This window comes from Dama dama, chromosome 30 (genome assembly GCF_033118175.1).
Source record: "Dama dama isolate Ldn47 chromosome 30, ASM3311817v1, whole genome shotgun sequence".
Lineage (NCBI taxonomy): Eukaryota > Metazoa > Chordata > Mammalia > Artiodactyla > Cervidae > Dama > Dama dama.
In genome coordinates this window covers 28,664,083-28,687,248 of record NC_083710.1, presented here as the reverse complement: position 1 = coordinate 28,687,248, position 23,166 = coordinate 28,664,083, and the positions used below count along the sequence as shown (strand labels likewise).

The window sequence follows — 23,166 nt, the reverse complement described above, 5'->3', positions numbered from 1 at the left end:
AATCCCCAGAAGTCACAACAGTGTGGTCAGATGGTGGAAGCCTCCCCAGAAGACTTCCAAAAGCAGCACCAGATGAGAAGGGGGCAGAAAGGCTCCTTTCCTCACCAGATAGCAGCACCTTGCAAAACCAAGCATTTGGGGCCTACCTACATATGTTGCCACAATTTAAGTTGTTATCAGAGCTCCTGTGTTGCCTTCATATCTGAAGGCATAGGAATTCCAGGATGCAAAGGGATCACTGCTTCATTCATCATTCATCAATGAATGAAAGTGGGTAATAAACATATATAAGTTAGTTTCACATTAAAATCCATTTCTACTTTCCTTGGGCATCCAGGACTGATTTGCAAGATGCCTCCTAACTGCATCTTAACACCTGAATTAACACCTGACTCAATCGCTTTCATCCTCACTTCCTGTAGAATATTTCAATTTTCCCATTAAAGTAATGTATACACAGATCACTGGGTGAACCCATTAATAAAGAATATTTAAGATGCTGCTGACCTCGTCTTCTTCGTGCAGCCCTTACCACTGTCCGGAGAACTTTCTTTCCCCTGGGCACAATGGCAACTCTTAAGGATAAACTGATTGCACCAGTTGCGGAAGAAGAAGGAACAATCCTAAACAATAAGATCACTGTAGTGGGTGTTGGACAAGTTGGTATGGCATGTGCCATCAGCATTCTGGGAAAGTCTCTGACTGATGAGCTTGCTCTTGTGGATGTTTTGGAAGATAAACTCAAGGGAGAAATGATGGACCTGCAGCATGGGAGCTTATTCCTTCAGACACCAAAAATTGTGGCAGACAAAGATTACTCTGTCACTGCCAATTCCAAGATCGTGGTGGTAACTGCAGGAGTTCGCCAGCAAGAGGGGGAGAGTCACCTGAATTTGGTGCAAAGGAACGTTAACGTTTTCAAGTTCATCATTCCTCAGATTGTCAAGTACAGTCCTGACTGCATCATCATTGTGGTTTCCAACCCAGTGGATATTCTCACATATGTTACCTGGAAACTAAGTGGATTACCCAAGCACCGTGTGATTGGGAGTGGATGTAATCTGGATTCTGCTAGATTTCGCTATCTTATGGCTGAAAAACTTGGCATTCATCCCAGCAGCTGCCACGGATGGATTTTGGGAGAACATGGCGACTCAAGCGTGGCTGTTTGGAGCGGAGTGAATGTGGCAGGCGTTTCTCTCCAGGAACTGAATCCAGAAATGGGAACAGACAATGATAGTGAAAATTGGAAGGAAGTGCATAAGATGGTGGTTGAGAGTGCCTATGAAGTCATCAAGCTAAAAGGATATACCAACTGGGCTATTGGATTAAGTGTGGCTGATCTTATTGAATCCATATTGAAAAATCTATCCAGGATTCACCCAGTGTCAACAATGGTGAAGGGCATGTATGGCATTGAGAATGAAGTCTTCCTGAGCCTTCCATGTATCCTGAATGCTGGGGGGTTAACCAGTGTTATCAACCAGAAGCTGAAGGATGAAGAGGTTGCCCAACTCAAGAAGAGTGCAGATACCCTCTGGGGCATCCAAAAGGACCTAAAGGACCTGTGACTTCTGGCTGCGAGGCTGTAGAAACTTAAAACTACAATTTGATTAACCACAAGCCTTTAGTTTGCGTCCATGTACATGGAGCACAGTTCGCTTTTGTCTTCCTAACTAAGTCTGTGAATCTGGGCTCCCAGAATCAAAGCCCATGCTTGCTATTAAAGCTTGCAAGATGAGTCCTTGAACAAATAAAATAAACCACCTAGCGTAGTGTGAAAAAAAAAAAAAAAAGAATATTTAAGAAAAAATTGGGAGAGGTGTAAGATTAGCAATTATTTTTATTCAAAACAAGGAAGAAGGCAATAACTAACCAGTTCTTAAAACGACCATTTGAATGGTTTCCATAATCTGTTTTATGGATGGGAACTTAGGGGTGGGAATTTAAAAATTAAAAGCAGACAAAAACAGTAACATATATATAACGTGTGTGTGTATGCACAAGAACATCTTCAAAAAATAATAAAGATATAGATTCTTATATCTGGCTCGCTAGTTACCTCTGCAAGTTCCAGGGCTCCCTAGTTTCCAAGGACCCCTCTTCCCTTCCTGCGTGGCCAAGGCCGCTTCTCCCTACCCTCACCTCTTACCGTCAAATTAGGCCCCCTGCTTTCACCTTACCTTGCCGTGAACCCCGGACCCCGCCCGGATCTAAGGATTCTCTTCCCACGTGGCCAGGCCACCTGCCCAGTCCCTAGTTCCCAGCCTCCCCGCTATTGTCCCTCAACGTCCCAGACCCCATCGCTGCCACTCGCGTTCCTTCCTCTTCCTGGGCCAGTTTCACGCTGGGGCTGCCGGAACCGTCGAGGAAGGTCTCTTTCCTGGGGACTGAGAGCACCACGTGCGACCCTAAAACCCCGGGTCTCCTCTCCTGCCCAGCCGGGTTTACATGCACCCGAACCCAGGTCGGCCAGGCGTGGCCTCCGGTACGCAAGGACCCAAAATGACCGAAGACACGCCGCCACCATGGACTAGGAGGCCGCGACTCGAACGACAGGCTCGCTCGCTGCCACTGGGCCTCTCTCTGGGAGCAGGCTTAGGTGTGTGATCTGGGGAAAGGGGAGTGAGCCGCGCTGTCTGCCCGGCGCGGTCAAGGCGCCGCGGCTTCAGCAGCCCCGAGGGCCCGCGTCGCCCTCCCGGGCCAAGGTTCTCAGGAGCGGGCCGCGGAAAAGACGTTAGCGGGAGGAGTTAGCGGCTGTTGGGGGGACCGGTTCAAGTAAAAACAGCCCCTTCCAAACCCCGGCCATCGCGGGGCGGGCCTTCTTCCTCCTTTACAGACACCTGCCACGGGGGGGGGCGTGGGCGCCGAGGGCGGCCGCCCGCCCGGGCACGCCCGGGCAGGGCCGCTTAGGAGGGGGCCCAGGCCCGCCGCCAGTTGGCCCCACCCGGCCCTGAACGCCCAGGGGTCGCGGTGCGTGCTCCCGGAGCTTGTCGGGTGAGGAGGTCGCCATAGAGATGCGGCCGCGGAGCGCGCACGCCCCCCTGCGGTTGGCATGGAAACGGCCCCCGCGACGCCCGGGAGCTGCGCTGATTGGCCGATTCAACAGACGCGGCCGGCGGGGGGCGGGGGGAGTTGAAAGTAATTAGCTCTGAGCTGGGCCGCAGACGCTGGGAGCCCGGCGCCCCGGCTAGAATCTATTAACACCTCCGTCCCCTTCCGCCCCGCCCCGCCCCCGCCCCGCCCCCTTCAGCTGACCCTTATTCCCATCCTCGTGTGCATTTGCTAATTGTTCGAGACTTATGTGTAAAGAGATAAGACTGAGAAGAGCGAGGTCCGCTGTGGGTTCCAAGCAGATTTTGGGGCCTTTTGTCTTGTGGGAGAAAGGCCGCAGAAGAGTACTCTGCTTGTCACTTGAGAAGGGGACGTACTTTCCAACAGTGATGTATCCTGGGTCACTGGTTTGCAGGGAAGGGGGTGGTGGAGTGATGGATAAGCATCACAGCTAGGAAAGACACGGGCTTGTAGGTTTGGACTCCCCACTAATGTGGGGGTTAGTGTCTTGGCTTGGAGGTTTGTCATATTCCCTTGCCAGCCATCAGCCAGGTATTGGAAGAAAGGCTGGAGAGATTCAAATCACCGTTTTGATTCAAAGTGGCTTTGATCACTTGCACTGTGGCTCAGGCCCTTTCAACCCTAATAACTGCAAGGAAGATCATGTGTCACAGGGCTCTGTCTTCTACAGAGTCTCAGCATCCTTGGATCCTTGGTGGAAGAGGCTGACTAACCGGCATGTCTGTTTCTCCTTCCTTGACAGCAGTAAGCTGTGGAGACTGAGGCTATGCATCTCAGCAGCTCCAAGAGTGGAGTAGTGCTGGCTCCAGTGTCCCGAGGTCCTGATGCCTGTCAGATGATAACCAGAGGCCAGTTCGGCCAGGATCCGCCACAAAGAACAGTCCTAGGAGTGCTAACTGAGAATGGGCAGTACAGGAGGACCTGTGGCCAGGTAATGCCTGAGAAGAGCTGGGAAGGCCCTCGTGTCTTGGTGGGAAGTGGGATCTCTTGAGATTTTCTGCACAAACTCCCCTTGAGTATTTAGCCCTGGAATCTGGCCTATAGGGGCATTGATTTTTTAAACGAGCACTTTGTCAGGTCCCTTTTTCAGCTAGCAATATTGAATAATTTTCTTTGTTATTAGGAACTGTGTAAGTCAAGTATGTGTAAAGTCACTTATACATGTAAATCCATGGCTGATTCATATCAATGTATGACAAAACCCACTGGAAAAAAAAAAAAAAAAATAATAAAAAAAAAAGAAAAAGGAAAAAAAAAAAAGTCACTTAAAAGAAAGTGAAAGTGAAGTCACTTAGTTGTGTCCAACTCTTTGTGACCCTGTGGACTGTAGCCTACCAGACTCCTCCATACATGGGATTCTCCAGGCAAGAATACTGGAGTGGGTGGCCATTTCCTTCTCCAGGGGATCTTCCTGACCCAGGGATTGAACCTGGGTCTCCCACATTGCAGGCAGACACTTTACCCTCTGAGCACCAGGAAAACACTTAAGTTCTGGGCTAAAAGGAAATTGTGAATGCACCAAAATAAACTATTGTTCAGTTGCTAAGTTGTGTCCGACTCTTTGCAACCCCATGGACTGTAGCCTTCCAAGCTTCTTTATCCATGGAATTTCCCAGGCAAGAATACTGGAGTGGGTTTTGATTTCTTTCTCCAAAATAACTTGTGGTACTGGTGTTTCTCTAGATCAGAATGGTATTCAGATTGACCTAGGCTGTGCCTGAAGCATCTGTGATAACCTTTAAGTTCATTGGTGATGGTGTTAGAATAAGGATTGAATCACAGTATACTAGATTAGTTCCAAATGTGTGCTTTGAAAGGCGGCTTCTCCCCCGGATCATGGACAGTTGGGCAAAAGATCGTGGGCCATCTGATGTCCAGTTGCTTGTGCTTAATTAATCATAGGTACCTCCCTTAATAGAATGTAAACAGAGGGTAAATAAATTCAACACTTAAAATGCAAATAAGGAGTTTGGATCCTTAGGAATGAATTTTGAGATTAAAAAAACAAAAAAACTTCCTCAAGTCTATTATTACACCAGCTTCTCATAAGCTTGTATATCTATAGCAGCAGGACATTGGCAGTAGCATAGTGGAATAGGTGGGCAGGTATCCTTTCCATTTTATAGGTGGGAAAATTTGAGAGGTTTGAGAAAGCCTTCCCACCCAAATAAAAGTCATGATGGAGGCCAGATCAGAAGCTTCTCCTCATCTACTGACTACTCCTACTCCTCTTCTACACAACGACACAAGTCATTTGTGTTTTGGTGGCATCTGGTTAGTGGGAGAAAATTAACCAAAGTAATCTGTTTCAAGCTTTGGGAAAAACGGAGTAAAGGTGGTTTTAACAAACAATTTGCTTAGCATCGTGGTGTACTTCTTTAAACATGAAGTCTAACACAGTGGGGGAAGGAGCGAGTGGGATGAATAGAAAGAGTAGCATTGGAACATGTACATTACCACATGTAAAACCGAGAGCTGGTGGGAATTCACTGCATGACGCAGGGAGCTCAAACTCGGTACTTGGTGACAATCTAGGGGGGTGGGATGAGGTGGGAGGTAGGAGGGAGGGGACATATGTATGCCCGTGGCTGATTCATGTTGATGTATGGCAGAAACCAACACAAATTGGAAAGCAAATATCCTCCAATTAATAAATAAATAAATAATTAAAACACAAAGTCTAAAACCTCTCATGAATCGGCAGTTAGCCCTGGTTTAGTGGTTTCACTTTAAATTCATAACTGTTAGTTAACCTCTATGTTGCTTGGTGCTACCTCTACATTTCCTGGTTCTATTCCTCTACAACTGTCTTATAGAAATCTTTTATTTAATACTGTCCCTTGTCTCTTTATCCTCCAAAGCCTCTATCTCCGTTCGGCCTCTCAGCTTATAACTTTATATCCTATTTTCCTAAAAATATAAATGCAACTGTAAGAATTCCACATGCCCCCATGTGTCATATACCTGCCACCCTCCTCCTACTACATGACCTATGTGTTCCTGCTCTTATGCAAGGTGCACCCCCATGTGTGAGGCACACCTGATGCCCTCTTGCCTCTTCAAGGATGTCATTCCATCAGCTCTTCTTTCTCCTTAGTTTTCTCTTCTCGACTGGGTCACACCCAAATACAAATATATTGTGATTTTTTTTCCCAATCTTAAAAACCTTTCAACTACAAAGCTCTTTATAGCAACTGTCCCATTTATAGCAATATTTCTTGAGAATTTTTCTACTATAAACTCTATCAGGATGAGGATTTGAGATGTCAGGTTTTCTGCTGTACTCCCAGTGTTTAGAAAAACCATGCCTGGCCAAGGTAGCATGCAAGTATTTGTTGAACAAATACTCTGTCTTGATTTCTTCTTTTGTTCTCTTTGCCTCAATTCTTATTTAAAGTTGTAAATATTTGTTTAAAAATTATTATCTATTTGGCTGCAATGGGTCTTAGTTGTGGCTTGCAGGTTCTTCAGTTGCAGCATGCAAACTCTTAGCTGAGGCATGCAGGATCTAGTTTCCTGACCAGGGATTGAATCCAGGTCCCCTGCATTGGAAGTGCAGAGTCTTAGCCACTGGACCACCTGGGAAGTCCCTCTCTATGACTCAATTCGCAATCCTTTCCTTACCTGTCTGAAAGGCACCGTTTGACATTGTTGGTCATTCTTTCTCTCTTCCTTAAAGTAGTTTCTTCTGACTTAGCCCAGAGAACATAGCTCTCTTCTGGTTTCTCATCTCACTCACTGGTCACACCTCATTATCTTGGTTCTTCTTCATCCACTCTCTGAAAGTTAAGAGTGTGCTAGAGCTTAGTATTTGATCTGAATTGGCACTCACTCCCTTCACAATCTGTTCAAGTCTCCTGGCAACAAATACCATCTTTCTGTTGATGATTCCTTTTTCTATCTCTGGTCTGGAACTCTCAGCTAAGTTTCAGGCTCAAGTTAGCTATCTACTTGACATCTCCACTGGGATCATGCAGTAGGAATCTCAGACTTAGGTGAAACCAAACACTGATTCCAGCCCCAACCTGCTCTTCCCAAAGTCTTCCTCATTTCAGTAAGAAGAATATCCATTCTTCTCATTATTTAACCCCAAAATGTTGTCATCCTTGACTCTTCTTTTTCTCCCACCCCACATTTAATTTGCTGAGAAAATGCTGTTGATTGTACTTTTAAAAATGTCTAGAATTTCATTTCTCTTTATCATTATGTCATATAATAGTGTTCCATAGCTTGTAAGAGAATTAACTCATAGTACACATTTCTAAAAGCATCGTGTTTCTGAATAACTGTGTATAAATGGGAACTTTCCAGGAGCCTGTTGACTAAAAGTTGACTTTAAGGAGGATTCTGTAACTATGTTTCAAGAACCTTGCTGGGTTGTTATAAAAACCTGGCATGCTACAAGCACAAAAGCTGATTTACAGTACCCCCCTCGCCCCCCAATATGTGCTACCTAGTTTACTTTGGAGGAGTTTTTCTTTTTTTCTATAATTTTGCGTTCCTTTGATAAATACATGAGGAAGATGACAAATTTTAGGTTAGCTCCTTCCCCAGATGTCACATATAGACAAAGATAAGGGCAAAGTAATCCTTTGGAAGCTTCAGGTTCTGAATTCAATTGCAGACATAGATATTTCAAATTCGGATTCCTCTCATCTTTCCAGCCTGCTGGTTTGAGTCACATGGATTCTTAGCACCTATGCGGGCTCTGGGGTAAGCCTCTAACACAAAAAATTCATCCTTTTCTAGGGGCTCACCACACTCAGGTGTTTCTCTGGATCAGAAAATGTCTTCCCTCTAGCTGGAAAGAAAGCGTTGTCCGACAGCAGGGTTCAGGCACCTGCCAAGCAAGGATTTGACATCTACATGGATGAGCCTGAGCGGGGGACCAGAGATAGCTGCCCAGGGAGAAAGGGGATGGCCTTAGAGGATGCGTATGAAGTAGACACCAGCGCACTCAAGTCAGACCTTCACTTCCTGTTGGATTTTAACACAGGTAATGGGACTCACCCATGGCTGACAGTACCCTGTCTTTGTCATCGCCTGCAGTGTTCAGTAGCACAGAACTAGCAAGAGAACTCCCTGGAGTAGTAACTGTTTTCACAGCTGCCTGTAGAGGGTTAGTGGATGGAACTAGTTTTGAAATGAAATGTCTTACCTGATAATGTTGAACCCCCTGCAGTTTCTCCTATGCTGGTAGATTCATCTCTCCACTCTCAGTCTGAAGATGCATCAGATTTTGGTACCGATGTGATAAATGTGACTGAATATGCTGAGGAAATTCATCAGTACCTTAGAGAAGCTGAAGTGAGTTTTCCCAACTTCTCCTTCAATTTCCAGCACCCCAAGCACTCTGTATTAAGATAGTTATGTGCTCTTGGCCATGACCACTAGCGAATGGCATTCTTGTGACATCTAAACATGAGAACGTTTATGAAAAATAATAGTTGGGTACGGTGAGTAGCAGTTACTTGGACTATGTCTCTATGTCTCAGAAGGGTTTGTATATTAAGTATTTCACTCTTGGGAAGAACCATTATTGCCATGTCCCCCCTCCTTGAAGTTACTCATTAACTAAATTGCATCACAGAGTCAGAATTGCACACTTGTTCCATATCATGATGTACAGATTCCTCTGGCTTTTGACTGAGTTTCCTGCTAACCTTTGCCCATGAGCTTTTTAAAAATTACCAACTGTACTGTGGAGTGATCCTTCTAAGATAACAGGTATTTAAACATCAAAAAACTCTCTCCCCAAACAGATAAGACACAGGCCCAAGGCACACTACATGAGGAAACAGCCAGACATCACAGAAAGCATGCGGACCATTCTGGTGGACTGGCTGGTTGAGGTCGGAGAAGAATACAAGCTCCGGGCAGAGACCCTCTACCTGGCCGTCAACTTCCTGGACAGGTTTCTTTCCTGCATGTCTGTTCTTAGAGGGAAACTGCAGCTTGTAGGAACAGCAGCTATTCTCCTGGCTTCGTAAGTCCTTCAGCTCAAATAACATGAAATGTCAGCCTGTCTAAACACTTGATTTCTGTTCCCATTTATTGGAGAAATATAGTGCTTGATAATTAAAACTTACTCATGCCTCCTTTGATAAAATATCATTATTTTTACAGTGTTTACTGAGAAACTGAATCTCACCACATGTTCACTCTTCAATTTGGATGTTTAAGATCCTCTTAACAACAAATTCAGGAGAAGACAATGGCACCCCACTCCAGTACTCTTGCCTGGAAAATCCCATGGACGGAGGAGCCTGCTAGGCTGCAGTCCATGGGGTCGCTAAGAGTCGGACACAACTGAGCGACTTCACTTTCACTTTTCACTTTCATGCATTGGAGAAGGAAATGGCAACCCACTCCAGTGTTCTTGCCTGGAGAATCCCAGGGATGGGGGAGCCTGGTGGGCTGCCGTCTATGGGGTCACACAGAGTCAGACACGACTGAAGCGACAGCAGCAGCAGCAGTGACAAGTTCAGTATCATGACTAAGGCAACCATCAGCTCAAATTCAGAATCTAGTTTAATTATTTTGTAGTATAGTCTTTTGGCTGTATTCTACTGTGAGTAAAAGCCCTATTTAAAGAAATTTGGGTTTATGAAAGCCTTCTCCAGGCTCTAGCAAGTGACTCATAATAACCCAGTTTATTTGGTTACAGTGAATAAACTATTTTAGCTAATTCCTGTTACTATCAGTCATTCATAACAATATCTATTTGTGTAGAAAAGGTCTGGGTTGTGGCTAAAAGTGAAAGTGTTAGTTGTGTCCAACTCTTTGCAACCCCAAGTACTGTGGCCCACCAGGCTCCTCTGTCCACGGGGTCCTCAGGCAAGAACACTGAAGTGGGTAGCCATTCCCTTCTCCAGGGGGTCTTCCTAACCCAGGGATCGAATCTGGGTCTCCTGCATTGAAAGCAGATTGTTTACCATCTGAGCCAACAGGGAAGCCTTATTTGTGTAGAAAAGTGCTGGGATTGTGGCTAAGCTTCTTTTAAATAAGTGACCAGATGGTGAATAGTAGTTTCCTTTCTATTCTTCTGGTCTCAGACTTTATACTTATTAACTACTATAATTTTGCAAAAATTTCCCTGTGGAAAGGAGAAACAAAAGCAAAAGCAAAGAATTGATACCAGTGAAATCATTATCTTTCTCTCGGATAGACAGCATCTTTTGCTAATTCAATAGAAAAAGCTGAGTACAATCTTTAAAAAAAAAAATCTAAGTCCTAAGGAGGTTGTTTTTTTTTTTTTTTCTATCATCATGTTCAACATAAAATTCTTTTCCACGAAATGAAGTTTGTAGAATTAAGAGGAATTTACCCTCATGTCTGTCATTCAGAATCTTTCAGCTTATCAGACGCCAAAACCTAAAATCCCTAGTTGAAAATTGTCTCTTTACTACTCATAGCAGTAAGTATGACATATCCTTGTCATACTCATGCTCTTTATGGAAACAAGCTTCTGTGTTTTTTCACACCTGTACCATTTCATGATTCATAAGTGATATTTAAGTTTACAAGGGCCACGTGACAAGCCTGGTTGGGATAGCACAAGAAAGAGAGTCAGAGGGTCCAGGCTTTACTTTCCCAAACTCTTTCCCTTTTGTAGGAAATATGAAGAAATATATCCACCCGAGGTAGACGAGTTTGTCTACATAACTGATGACACCTACACAAAACGACAACTGCTGAGAATGGAACACCTGCTCCTGAAGGTCCTGGCGTTTGATCTGACAGTGCCAACTACCAACCAGTTCCTCCTTCAGTACTTGAGGAGGCAAGGAGTGTGCGTCAGGACTGAGAACCTGGCCAAGGTAGGCCACGTGACTTCCGAGAACCTCGGTGCCAACGGGATAAAAAAAGTAGCCTCCTTCAGTTCTTCCTTCCTTTTCAGTTCTTTGCCTTGGGTCCAGAAAAGCTTTTTAGCAATTGGAAGAGAACTAATTTGAAGAATATGACTTCTGCTTACGAGATGTTTCCATTAATCATGTTTGGCCGATGTGGGTTGTCTAATCACCCACAGGTCTTAGAAAAAAAATGTAAGCTTGGAAACCATTCTCTTGTATACAGACCATAGGCAAGCAGTACCTCTTTGGTTTACAGAAAGGAAACAAGATAAACATGGTTTGATTTGGCTCTAATCTCATTCTAACATGTTAAGTAAAGAAGCACTATTTGGTCATTTTGGAGTCCTAGAACTTTAGTTAGATTCACTGTAGTATTGATTTGGAAAACCTGGTTCCCATCCACTATGATATAATATATCTGGTATTTATATGCAATGCAAAGAGCAAGAAGAACATCTCTCTAAATTTCCCAGTATGTTTCTTTTAATCTGATAAGTCCCCCCTGGTACTGTTCTAGCCAATGAACTGCATGCATTTGCCTGATAAATTTTTAATTGATTTTTTACTGGAATATACTTCATTTACAATGCTGTATTAGTTTCTGTTGTATAGAAAAGTGAGTCAGTTATACACATATGTATATCTACCCTTTTTTAGATTCTATTCCCATGTAGGTCATTATAGAGTATTGAGTTTAGTTCCCTGTGCTCCCTCACAGCTTAGTTGGTAAAGAATCTGCCTGATCTGCTGGAGAAGGGATAGGCTACCCACTCCAGTATTCTTGGGCTTCCCTTGTGGCTCAGCTGGTTTAAGAATCTGCCTGCAATGCGGGTGACCTGGGTTCGATCTCTGGGTTGGGAAGATCCCCTGGAGAAGGGAAAGGCTATGCACTCCAGTAGTCTGGCCTGGAGAATTCCATGGACTGTATAGTCCATGGGGTCACAAAGAGTTGGACACGACTGAGCGACTTTCACTTTCACTTCCCTGTGCTCTACCGTAGGTTATTAATTGTCTATTTTATATATGGTAGTGTGCATATGTCCATCCCAATCTCCCAGTTTATCCCTCCCTACCCAACCCGATAAATTAATAGCTATAATATGGACATATTTTTGCCTTTCACTGAAGACTCCAGTCTATTCCAGTGGCTAGAGGAATGCTATTTGACCATCATAAACCTGCACTACTAGTATAGGTAACCTACCACATACACTGTACAGATAGGCCAAATATTGATCCTTGCCTATACAATATTGAAATTTACTTGTAATTAAATGTATTAAAACATAGATATTATTCTGGTTATGGACAGGCATGGTGATTACTGACTCAGTGAATACTTTTGAGCATCTATTTCTGTGCTTATCACTAGATACACATTGAACAAAGATGACAGTTTGTTCCCTTGACATTTCTAGGTTTACTTGGAACCTTAGCCAGATTCCTAATTCCAATGAGACTTTCTCTCTTGTGCTTAGTACGTAGCAGAACTGAGTCTCCTTGAAGCTGACCCGTTCTTGAAATACCTTCCTTCACTGATAGCTGCAGCTGCTTATTGCCTGGCAAACTATACTGTGAACAAGCACTTCTGGGTAAGATTCTAACTGATTGTTTCTAGATGATGCTTAGGCTTCCCAGGAGGCTCAGTGATAAAGAATCCTGCAGCACAGGAAATGTGGGTTCAATCCCTGGGTTGGGAAGGTCCCCTGGAGAAGGAAATAGCAACACATTCCAGTATTATTGCCTGGGAAATGCCATGGACAGAGGAGCCTGGCAGGCTACAATCCATGGGGTTGCAAAAGAGACTTAGTGATTAAACAACAACAACAAGATGATCCTCAAGGCCTATCTAAAGTCTATTTAGTAACTCAAGGCTTAAAACTGGTGGGCCTGTTAGGAGGAAGAGTTAGTTTTATAGGGAACTAGTTGCCTAACCCCCAGATTACAACGTGTAGCTAGTCAGTGTTCATGGCTTGGACTCAGTGGCTTAGCTCACTGGGGTGCAGAGGGTGCAGGAAGTCAAGGAGATGGTGGTGACACACTCGTTCAGTGGAAGCTGGCCTGGAAACCCCAATGTCTACCCTTATGTAGGGAGTGCCCTTGTAGCGTAAGCACTGACCACTTCAAGGCAAAGGATGTTGACTCTTCCCCTCCATGTAAAAGAACCTCAGTCCAGTTAGGATGGTCAGAGGTTGTATGAGGCTTTCAAGGGAACAGGGAATTATTGTTGCTTCTTGGCTCGTGATAGCTGGCAGGATTAGAGATGGGCTCCTAAGATTTGGTTCTGAAGGCTCACTTTTGTGCTGAGAGAGCAGGGCATCTACTTTTATTTTCGAAAATTCTTATTTCTTATTCTGCATTTGGCTAAGAATCTTTCCATATTCTATTTAAATAGAGTGTTCAAGTAAGTTGAGGCTCTTCAGGGGCCGATAAAAATCCTGCTCATAAAAGAATAAACTGCCCCTAAATTAGGCATTTATAATTGTACAATATGAGCAAATTTAGAACTCTGATTGTTCTTCTTAATATCTTGTTCCTAAAGGCTCTGAATAAGGATTATGGTTTCTTTTGAGATGAACATGGATACTTACTAAGTATACCTATTAATTCCCTTCAGTTCACAGTTTTATCTTCAGATTTCTGATATCATATATTAAGATCTTCAAGCTCTCTGATACAAATTTCTTCTTTTGTCTTGATTAGCCAGAAACCCTCGCCACATTTACAGGCTATTCATTAAGTGAAATTGTGCCTTGCCTGAGTGAGCTACATAAAACGTGCCTCAGTATACCCCATCGACCTCAGCAAGCAATCAGGGAGAAGTACAAGGCTTCAAAGTAAGTTCCCGAAATTCTCTTATCTAGGCTCACTACTTAAAACTTGAGTAAGTGATAGTAATTTCAGAATTAAAAAACAGAACAAATTGTATATGGTGCTGGGCTGAAAAGTAGGGTCGCATGTCAAACCGAGAAAATCAGTTTGGCAGGGCCTAGATTTATAATCTGTCACCTTGTAGAGTAGCAGGTGGCTCAGTAAAAATCTGCCTGCAATGCAGGAGACCTGGGTTCAATCCCTGGGTTGGGAAGATCCCCTGGAGAAGGGAATGGCTACCTACTCCAGTATTCTTGCCTAGAAAACCCCATGGACAGAGGAGCCTGGAAGGCTACAGTCCATGAGGTCGCAAAGAGTCAGACACAACTGAGCAACTGACACTTTCCAGAGTACATCTAGTCAGCCAGCTCGTTCCTTTCTGTTAAAACTACCAGACGGTTTTCTGGGGCCTACATGAGGTTTTATGAAACCAAAGTCCTCGGCTCGCGCTGAACTTGCCATGGGTCTTGTTTCAGGTACATGCACGTGTCTCTCATGGAGCCACCCACGGTCCTTCCTCTGCAATGAGTTTCCGAACTCAAGCGCCTTCAGGATTTAACCTCCTGATCAACAGACTCGGTCGTGATTTTTACAGGTTTTCTGCAGGTTGCGTCAAACTAGTGTTGCTGCAATATAGGTGACATAGTTTTTAGAATGTAAGTGTATTTAGGTTCTCCTAGACATAGTAGCTTGTAATATAGTCTAGTACTTTCTAAAGAATAAACCTATCTTCTGATCAGGTGTTAGACTTATTTACTGCTGACTATGGCTGACACGCTTGCCTGGAATTTTAGTTGAGAGTATTACAAATGTCATTTCTATTTTAAGAGTGCTTCTACATTGGTTTTATAAATCTGGTATGCTGTTAGGATTAAGTGTTCTGAGGAATCCAGAGATTTTCATGTTTGGTAAATCACTACCCTGAGACATTTTTCTTCCTATCTTTTTACTCCTCATGTAGCTCTCCATAAACTGGCAAGGGTGAATGCCAAGTCTAGACGGATTAGTGAAGGGACATAAGCAAGCATTATCTATTCTGGTGTCCCTGTCAGGCCCTGGGGGGTAAAGACAGTGGATTGAAGAATAAATGTTATCAGATACCTCAGAGGGGTAATTTACCTAACTTCATTCTCACTGAGGGTTATGATGCTTATTTTGTAAAGGACTTTTATTTCAATGTCCAGTTTTGATTTAGTCACCCATCAAGCATATATTCAGCTTTAGAAGATGTTCAGAGAGGTAGAAGAAGAAAATTTTACCATACAATGGGACCTCATAATAATTAAGCTAATCCCAGGCTTCCCTGGTGGCCCAGTGGTTAAGCATCTGCCTGCCAGTGCAAGGGATACAGGTTCAATCCATGGTCCAGGAAGATTTCACATGCCTCGGAGCAACTCAGCCACAACTACTGAACCTGTGCTCTAGAGCACACGAGCTGCAACTACTGAAGCCCGTGCGCCCTAGAGCCTATGCTTCACAACAAGAGAAGCCACTGCAGTGAGAAGCCTGCACACTGCAACGAAGAGTAGTCTCCACCCGCCACAACTAGAGAAAAGCCCGCGCAGCAAGGAAGATTCAGCACAGCCAGAAATAAGTAAATAAAAATTTTTTAAAAATTAAGCTAATTCCTCATGTTTATCCTTGGAAGATATCCATGCTAAATACAGCTGAAACTCAAATTATTCACGATCCTGTGGTTAACTCACTACACATTCGTACATGGTCCCTTTCAGCACATATATGTATATGGGATGAGGAAAACTGGAGCAAAAATGCACTCGTTTTAACTTTCTTTTAAAGATTGGAAGGAAAATCAAGAGTAGACTTGGCCTTGAGGGAGAGTGGTGCTTACTGGGGATTGCATAGAAATGTTGCTAATCTCCAGTTTAGTAGCCCCGGGCCAGCAGGCCTGGAGGCCCAGGAGCCTCTGGTTGTGTTCTGCCTCCAGGCCTGCCCCAGGGCTCAGCCCGCATGCTCTGCAGAAATGAGAACAACAGATTTCCTTTACACAGAAAATATCAGACCCAGGTGGAAAAATGGGAGTAGATGATATTAACTCCAAATCTAATGTTTGTTCCAAGCAAGTAGGAAATGGCAACCCACTTCAGTATCCTTGCCTGGAAAATTCCGTGGACAAAAGAGCCTGGCAGGCTGAAGTCCACGGGGTCACAGAGTCGGACACGACAGCACACACGCATGCACCCTAATGGAATTATAAGTATAAAAATACAGCCATATTTGACATGTTTTGTGAAGCCTCTTTTTTTTTTTTAAAGTTTCCACAAGCCCTTAAAAGAGTCTGGCGTAGCCTTTTTTTTTTTTTCGCTGCAGATAAATATTCTCAAGGTGTCTCCATTTCTGATTCCACTGAAGAAATCAGCATTTCCCTCAACGGTTTTGTGGTTTATGGCATAAGTTTCACAAAAGGGATTTAGGACCTGTATCAATACTAGATTCTCTGTTTTTCTGTGCTATTTTGCAAAAGAGGCTTTTGTTTCTAAAATTGGATCTGACATTTGACCTTGACTTTAGGTCACAAAACCATGCTGCAGGCCATAGAAGTCCGAACCCACAACTCTCGTGTTCCTGGGGGCCGGCAGTTTGTACACAGCCCGCTCCCATCCTGCAACACACACACTGACAGATTGCAAAGAGGTGGTCTCCAACTTGACTACCCTTTCTTATTACTTTTTTGTGTCCCTAAAATACTTTATTAAAAATATACAAATATGACTGTCACCTCTGTACCTCCCACCCAGCTAAAGAGAGAGCAACAACTTGTGGTATGTGTCCCTCCATCCCACTCTTTGTCTTCCCTGAATTCGGTGTTGACCATGGTTTTTATATTTCACAAGAACATGTCCATAAACAATAATGCTTGTTTTTAAAATTTCCTGAATATTGACTTTCTTTCAGATTCTTCGGTGATACATGTTTTAGGCAGCATTAAATTTTGAGATGATCTGTGTGGACAACTAGGATTCTGGTTATACTGTTATATAGTTTTAAGTGAACATACATATCTGTTCTTATCTCATATCTGTTCTCTTGATTTTTCCCCATCTTTCTGTTTGACCCACTCCTACCCACTGCCCGTCAGCCAGTAAAGGAACCTGGTCTAGGCAGGACTGTGGATCTGGGAGGGCCACCTCTGTTTGCCTCTGTGGGCTTTTTGAAAGCCTGTGGCTTCAGACAGACTCTGGCTTTTCTGAAGACTCAGAGACGGCTGTGAATCAAGAGGCCCTTGTTGAAATGGGCCATGAGAAAGAACTAAGGGAGCAACATTTGCCTACACATTATCAGGACCCCAAGAGAGAAGCTCAGGTCACGCAAATGGTTCCGTTGTCTCCTGAGTTCTCACCACCAGAATGAAAACGCGTAAATCTAATGTACCACTCAAACCTTGAAATTGAAGCCCGCACTACTTATGTGAGAGTGTCCTCTCCTTTCTGATTCTTGTGTCCAGATTGGTCGGGGGGGTGGTGGTGGTGGGAACTGGGGGGTCGGGCAGATGGGACACTCTCCTCAGGGCTCCTGGCCATGACCCCATTTATTATAGCATCCCAGCTCCAGGGCAAGGCCCAGTGCATAAAACCTAATGTCCCCATTACTCCGGGAAGATCTTCCCTGCAGTCTCACAGGATTTGTGTGAGCTTGCTTTAGGCAGCAAGCTAACTGTTGACTTCTAAAATGTCTTTTATTAGCAATTGATGGTATTCTTAAAAAACAGAATGGCCAACGGTCAATAAGCTAGAGTAACAATGAGGAAGGGCAGGGGAAACGCGCAGGGAGAGGGGATATGGGAAGGAGGTCATGGGAAATCAGATCAGTTAAAATGAGTCACAAAAGGATCTGCAAATGGAAGTTTGCACCTGGAGGTGAAGTTTTCTGAGGCAGGTAAGTTGAGAGACTGTGCCCACAGTCCTATTCACCTTCCAGGACAGGTGTTCACCCAGGCTACCTGTGCTCACTGCCCCTTCGTCCACCAAGTATGTGTGTGTGTGTGGGTGTGTGGGTGTGGGTGGGTGTGTGTTACCCCTTGGGAAACACCAGCTTCAATGATCTGAGATTCTGCCCAACTCTGTAGAAAGTTTGTAATGCATGAAAAAGTAAATGCCAACAAAAATTCACTTTATTTTTTATGTATCTTAAACTTGAGGGTGCTTGGGCAGAAAGTTTGAAGGTTAGTTGTGAACTGAATTCTCTACTAAGAATGGCAGACTCTTAGGATGATGAAGAACCACTAGCCGGGAGTGATATGTATCTAGGTCTTCAAAATAATGGGATGGTATCTCATTTCAGCCTCATTTCTCCTCTTTTCCTCCCCTGCAAATAAGAGCCAGGGAAGTGGGAAGATTGACTGCCTCTGTTTGGAGTGGACAATTCAGTGTGGCAGTTCTGACACTGAGGGCAAGAGAAGGGCTGGGAAAGGTGCATAACATTGAGATGATGTGTCAAACTAGGACGTCTTCTAGAAATAAAACATAATAGGGGTTATTTCCCCAACGCCTGAATCCCTTCCTCCTCATGCTGTCTCTGCCTTGGCTCAGCCCCGGTCATTTCTTATGCGCACCCATCACTGTAGCAAACTCCTCATGGTGCTTCAGTTTCCTTTTGCCTGCTTCCAGGGCTTTCTGAAATAAAGTCGATGGCATCTCTTTCCTGCATCTGATTCTTTAGTGCTGCATCACCACTGGGATAAAATGGGGGCGGGGGGGGGCGGGGGGGGGGCGTGCAGGCTCTTGAATGAGCCAGGCCCTGCCTACCTGGAAGGAAGAGCCTCTGCTTTGTTACCCCCGCCTTGTCCCTTCTAGTTCCCCGCTGGCCCTTGTTCCCCCTCCCTTGACTCACTCGCAAACATTCATCTGTCTCTCTAAACACTTCCCACTTGACTGCACCGCTTGGCAAATGACGTGATTCTTCAGATCTAGCCTTTGGCCTCACCTCCCTGTCAGCCCCAGGGTAGGTGCCTCTCACTCCCACTGGCTGCTGCTTGTCTGTCTCCCCTCCTTTCATCCCTGTCCTCCTAGCATCTGGCTTCATCCTAGAGATTCTATCATATTTTGTTATGACTGAATGAATGGGTAATATTTTTTACAATCACTAGCCCTCAGTTTAGTCAAATCTAAAGTGATATTTCTGGGAATATACAAAGCATAAAGCTTTTCAAAGTACATTTGGATAAAATGAGTTTAAAATGAAAAATCACAATCAGTGGTAAGAGTAAATGGTATACACATATTGTAAAAAGTTCATTCTCTTTGTCATTCTTACATTCATTTTAGTGTAAGAAACTGGATGATAAAGGAAAATTTTCATTAGGGGTCTGGAAACAAAAGTTATGTCTTAGATGAGAATGGGGAACACAGTGGCTTTTTTTGAGAAGTACATCCAGGGCTCTGCTGTCTTCACGTATTCCTCTATCTGCCTTAGAGGATTCACAGGGAAGTCTCCTGGACAGTCTCCTGAACACATCACTGTACCATAGTGGGAGTCTCTTCATATGCAACCCTCCTTCCCCTTCTCTCCTTCACAGGGGTGGGGCTTGCATCCTTGTCTGAAGGTTCTCCATGACTTCTCTAGCTCCTCCCCTTTTATCTCATTGGCGATACCCCCAAACAATCTCTTGCACATCTACTCCTGTCTCCACGTCTGTTTGGGAGAGGCCCCAGACTCACCCAAGAAGCCTTATAAACCCATTAAAAGGGGGAATAAGTGGTGTTTCCAAATGTACTTGTCTAGAGAAAATGTTCTTTACACAAACCTGTCAGTGTTTAAAAGGATACTAATGTTTTGAGGAACACAGATATAATGCCCTAGGGGAAAAGGATAAATAATTACCCAAGCTAATCTACATTTTAATTTCTATGTTATGTACAATTTGATTTGTACAGATATATTTAAATTATCTGTTAGTATAATAAATTTTATATAATCCTTTCATAGTCAATTATTTCAGTGTTCTGAACTTAATGCATCCCTCAAATTATATTAAGAAAGATTGCTAACTGTTTAGGTGCAATTATAGCTATTGTCATGGTATCCAAGCAGAGGAGCGGCAATCTAGGCAAGCAATAGCTTTTTTCTTTGGGTCCCCTGGGGGCAACCCGTTAAATGCCGTTAATGCAAATCCCCAAGATGGTGACTGACTGTATATTAAATATTGACATGAGGGATTTCTGGAATACTAAAAAATGTCTGATATGTTATTAGACTTTTAGTGATTCTATTATAGCTATTATTATTCCAGGAGAAACTAAAATTCTGATTATGAACTTCTGATAGCATAGCATAGAAAATTTATAACTCTTTGGCACTGGCTTTTTGAGAGGAACTGAGCCCCCAAGGTAAATGTAAGTATTATATATTGGAGAATCATTCAGGCGTATGTTTTGAAAAGTATTCGAAGTTTCTTAAAATTATCTGTCCATTGACAAGTAAATGGATAAAGAAAACGTAGTGTATACATACAAAGGAATATCATTCAGCGTTAAAGGAAACTCTGACGCACGATACAACATGGGCTAAACTTAAGGATATTATGCTGTGTGAAACTAGCCATCACATGAAGACAAATACTGATTCCACTTCTATGAAGTATCCAGAATAGTCACATTCATAGAAACACAAAGTGGAATGCGAGTTGCCAGGGGGTTGGCAAGGGGAAATGGAGAAGTTGTTGTTCAATGGATATAGAGTTTCAGTTTTGCAAGATGAAAAGGTTCTAGAGATTGGTTGTATAACAATGTGAATATTCTTAGTACTAGTAAACTGTACAGGGCTTCCCTGATGGCTCAGTGATAAAGAATCCACCTGCCAATGCAGGAGATGCAGGTTTGATTCCTGAGTCAGGAATATCCCTTAGAGAAGGAAATGGCAACCCACTCCAGTATTCTTGCTTGGGACATCCCATGGACAGAGGAGCCTGGTAGGCTACAGTACATGGGGTTGCAAAGAATCGGACACGACTAAACCACAATGAGAAGTTAACTGTCCACTTAAAAATGGCTAAGATGGTAAATTTTATGTATATTTTTCTGCAACTTAAAAAATGAAATCTGAGAAGTTTCACGCTGGTATTTTTAAGTATTAATATAAGAACAGTCCATTTTGTGGGAAAATACAAGCTCCTCAAGAGCAGAAATGCTATTTCATTGTTGTATCCCCTACTCTTTTGCTGCTCGAAGTGTGGTCCATGGGCAGCAACACCAGTATCACCTGGGGAGCTTGTTAGAAATGAACAACCTTGGATCCCACAGCAGATTTACTGAACTTAATCCTGAATTTTAACAAGACATCCAGGTGATTCACACGCACATGAAAGCTTGATAGGCACTTGCTCTATAGCACCTAACTCAGAAATATGAGTTTAATAAAGTTTGGCTGTTCCTTGCAGACTAGATTCTGCAAGATTTGGTAAATACATTCAACTGTTTTGCTCTAAGGGTTGCTGTCAAGTCTAGGCCTCACTATTATCTGCTAGAAATCAGTTTCCCAGGTGGGTCAGTGGTAAAGAACTGGCCTGCAATGCAGGAGATGTGGGTTTGATCCCTAGGTTGACAGGATCCCCTGGAGAAGGCAGTGGTAACCCACTCCAGTATTCTTGCCTGGGAAATGCTATGGACAGAGGAGCCTGGCGGGCTACAGTCCATGGGTTTGCAGAGTCGGACACAACTTAGCGACTAAACAGCAACAGTAAAAATAAGCAGTAAGAAAAGATTTTCATGGGCTCCCCTGGTGGCTTAGCCTGTAAAGAATACTCCTGCAATACAACCCAGGAGACCTGGGTTCCATCCCCTGAAGAAGGGAATGGCTACTGACTCCAGTATTCCTGCCCGGAGAATTCCATACACTGAGGAACCTGGTGAGCTACAGTCCATGGGGTCCCAAAGAGTTGGACGTGATTAAGCATGCACACAAGATTTACATACATTAAGATAGAGGTTTTAAAAATTAATATTCTATTTGCTTCCCTATCCTGCATCTGAAACAAAAACTGAACTTGGAGGTGGCGCCATCTCTGCCACCCTCCCACTTTCTCTTGACTACTTAATGACCTCTATGTGGCAGTATAACTCAGAGAAATGTACAAAAGAGTCAGCATTTAGTCTCTAGGCACCATTCCTGTGCTCTGAAATGCTTATTCCACAATCACATAGTGGGAAAAGACCATGGGTGAGGCCTTTGTGTATGGAGGGGAAGCCCTCAAGGCTCTTCTTCCCTTCCTCTCTCTCATTAATTCAAGAAGCCAGGCGTCCAGATCTGATGCTTTGTTTTTCAGTCATTCAGTAGTGTCCGACTCTTTGCAACCCCATTGACTGCAGCATGCCAGGCTTCCCTGTCCTTCAGTGTCTCCTGGAGTTTGCTCAAACTCATATCCATTGAGTAGATTATGCCATCCAACCATCTCATCCTCTGTCGCCCCCTTCTCCTTCTGCCCTTAGTCTTTCCCAGCAGCAGGGTCAGTATATACTATATATTGACCCCTGCCTCAAGCTAGGATCTAGAATGCTTCATGAGAAAGGAACTCTAGAAACTGTGGTAAACTCAAGTTCAGGATCAGGAAGAAGCTGTGATTCCTGCCAGAGTTCACACAACTAATGCGTGATTACGCTAGACCTGATTCAAACCATCTGCTTCTGGTTCAAAGTTCAACGGTCTGCCCATTATGCATCAGCTTGAGAAATTTTAGACACATCTCAGACTTCATCTTCATTAAGAAGTATTTTCTGGTCCCATCCCCCTTCCTGGCCACGTGCCCCACCTCTTTCCTAGTTGCATTCTGTACCTCACTAGCTTACCACACTGTGTATCGATCCCCTAGACTCTAAGCTCCCTCAGGACTTGGGACCACCTTCTTTTGTTCTGGTATCACCAGAGCTGGATCATTGCCCGCACATAGGAAGCACAGTAAATGTTTGTTAATTTTAACTCAAGGATGGCTCCTGGTAGGAATTTTGATAGGAAGCAGTCTCCTGTTCAACCTTTGCCACAGAGACCACACTGTATCCATCTGCCTTTGTTTCTTTGTTCTGTTTGACCCCCTTCTGTCTTTTATATCTTCTCCTAGAGATCTATTTATTAGCTATGCCTATAATTCTCCAGCTTTCATGCAGTGTTTGAATAAAATCCCAGTTTAGCTCCAGCCGTGTAGATTTCTGCAACCCAATATGAAGCTCCTGCCTGCTGCTGAGAAGACATACAGATGTGATTTATAATCAGATTTCAGGGGGATGTGGCAGATTGTCAAGGTTTAATTTCTGGCCAAACAGGAGGGAGGCACTAAAAATGGGGCTGCCAGAAGATGAAAATGTCAGGTGCTTGAAAGGAAGCGTGAAACTCAGGTCTCTAAATGATGCTCTGATGG

The 23,166-nt window shown here is 43.8% G+C and overlaps 2 protein-coding genes across 7 annotated transcripts; both read left to right on the top strand.

Moving 5' to 3' along the window:
* Positions 1 to 504: 504 nt before the first annotated feature.
* LOC133049225 (L-lactate dehydrogenase B chain-like) lies at positions 505 to 1,772 on the top strand. Its single transcript, XM_061133191.1, has one exon. The coding sequence runs from the start codon at positions 567 to 569 to the stop codon at positions 1,569 to 1,571; it is 1,005 nt and encodes a 334-aa protein (XP_060989174.1). The 5' UTR covers positions 505 to 566; the 3' UTR covers positions 1,572 to 1,772.
* A 1,487-nt stretch (positions 1,773 to 3,259) lies between these two features.
* CCNA1 (cyclin A1) lies at positions 3,260 to 15,194 on the top strand. Of its 6 annotated transcripts, none has more exons than XM_061133725.1 (9): positions 3,260 to 3,334; positions 3,818 to 4,006; positions 7,825 to 8,071; positions 8,258 to 8,382; positions 8,838 to 9,061; positions 10,691 to 10,895; positions 12,407 to 12,520; positions 13,632 to 13,765; positions 14,276 to 15,194. In XM_061133725.1, exons 2-9 carry the CDS (start codon positions 3,842 to 3,844, stop codon positions 14,325 to 14,327), a joined length of 1,266 nt encoding a protein of 421 aa, XP_060989708.1. In that variant the 5' UTR covers positions 3,260 to 3,334; positions 3,818 to 3,841; the 3' UTR covers positions 14,328 to 15,194. The 6 variants fall into 6 exon arrangements, with proteins under 6 accessions (XP_060989708.1, XP_060989710.1, XP_060989705.1 ...); XM_061133727.1 differs by having other exon boundaries at positions 3,265 to 3,334; positions 3,821 to 4,006; XM_061133722.1 differs by having other exon boundaries at positions 3,292 to 3,440; positions 3,821 to 4,006.
* The last annotated feature ends 7,972 nt before the right edge of the window (positions 15,195 to 23,166 follow it).

Excerpts from the sequence above, each read along its gene's own strand:
- LOC133049225 (XM_061133191.1), top strand. The coding sequence starts at position 567 with ATGGCAACTCTTAAGGATAAACTGATTGCACCAGTTGCGGAAGAAGAA.
- CCNA1 (XM_061133725.1), top strand. The coding sequence starts at position 3,842 with ATGCATCTCAGCAGCTCCAAGAGTGGAGTAGTGCTGGCTCCAGTGTCC. Across the intron at positions 10,896-12,406 it reads GGACTGAGAACCTGGCCAAG|TACGTAGCAGAACTGAGTCT; the intron begins GTAGGCCACGTG and ends TCTTGTGCTTAG. Across the intron at positions 12,521-13,631 it reads CTGTGAACAAGCACTTCTGG|CCAGAAACCCTCGCCACATT; the intron begins GTAAGATTCTAA and ends TGTCTTGATTAG.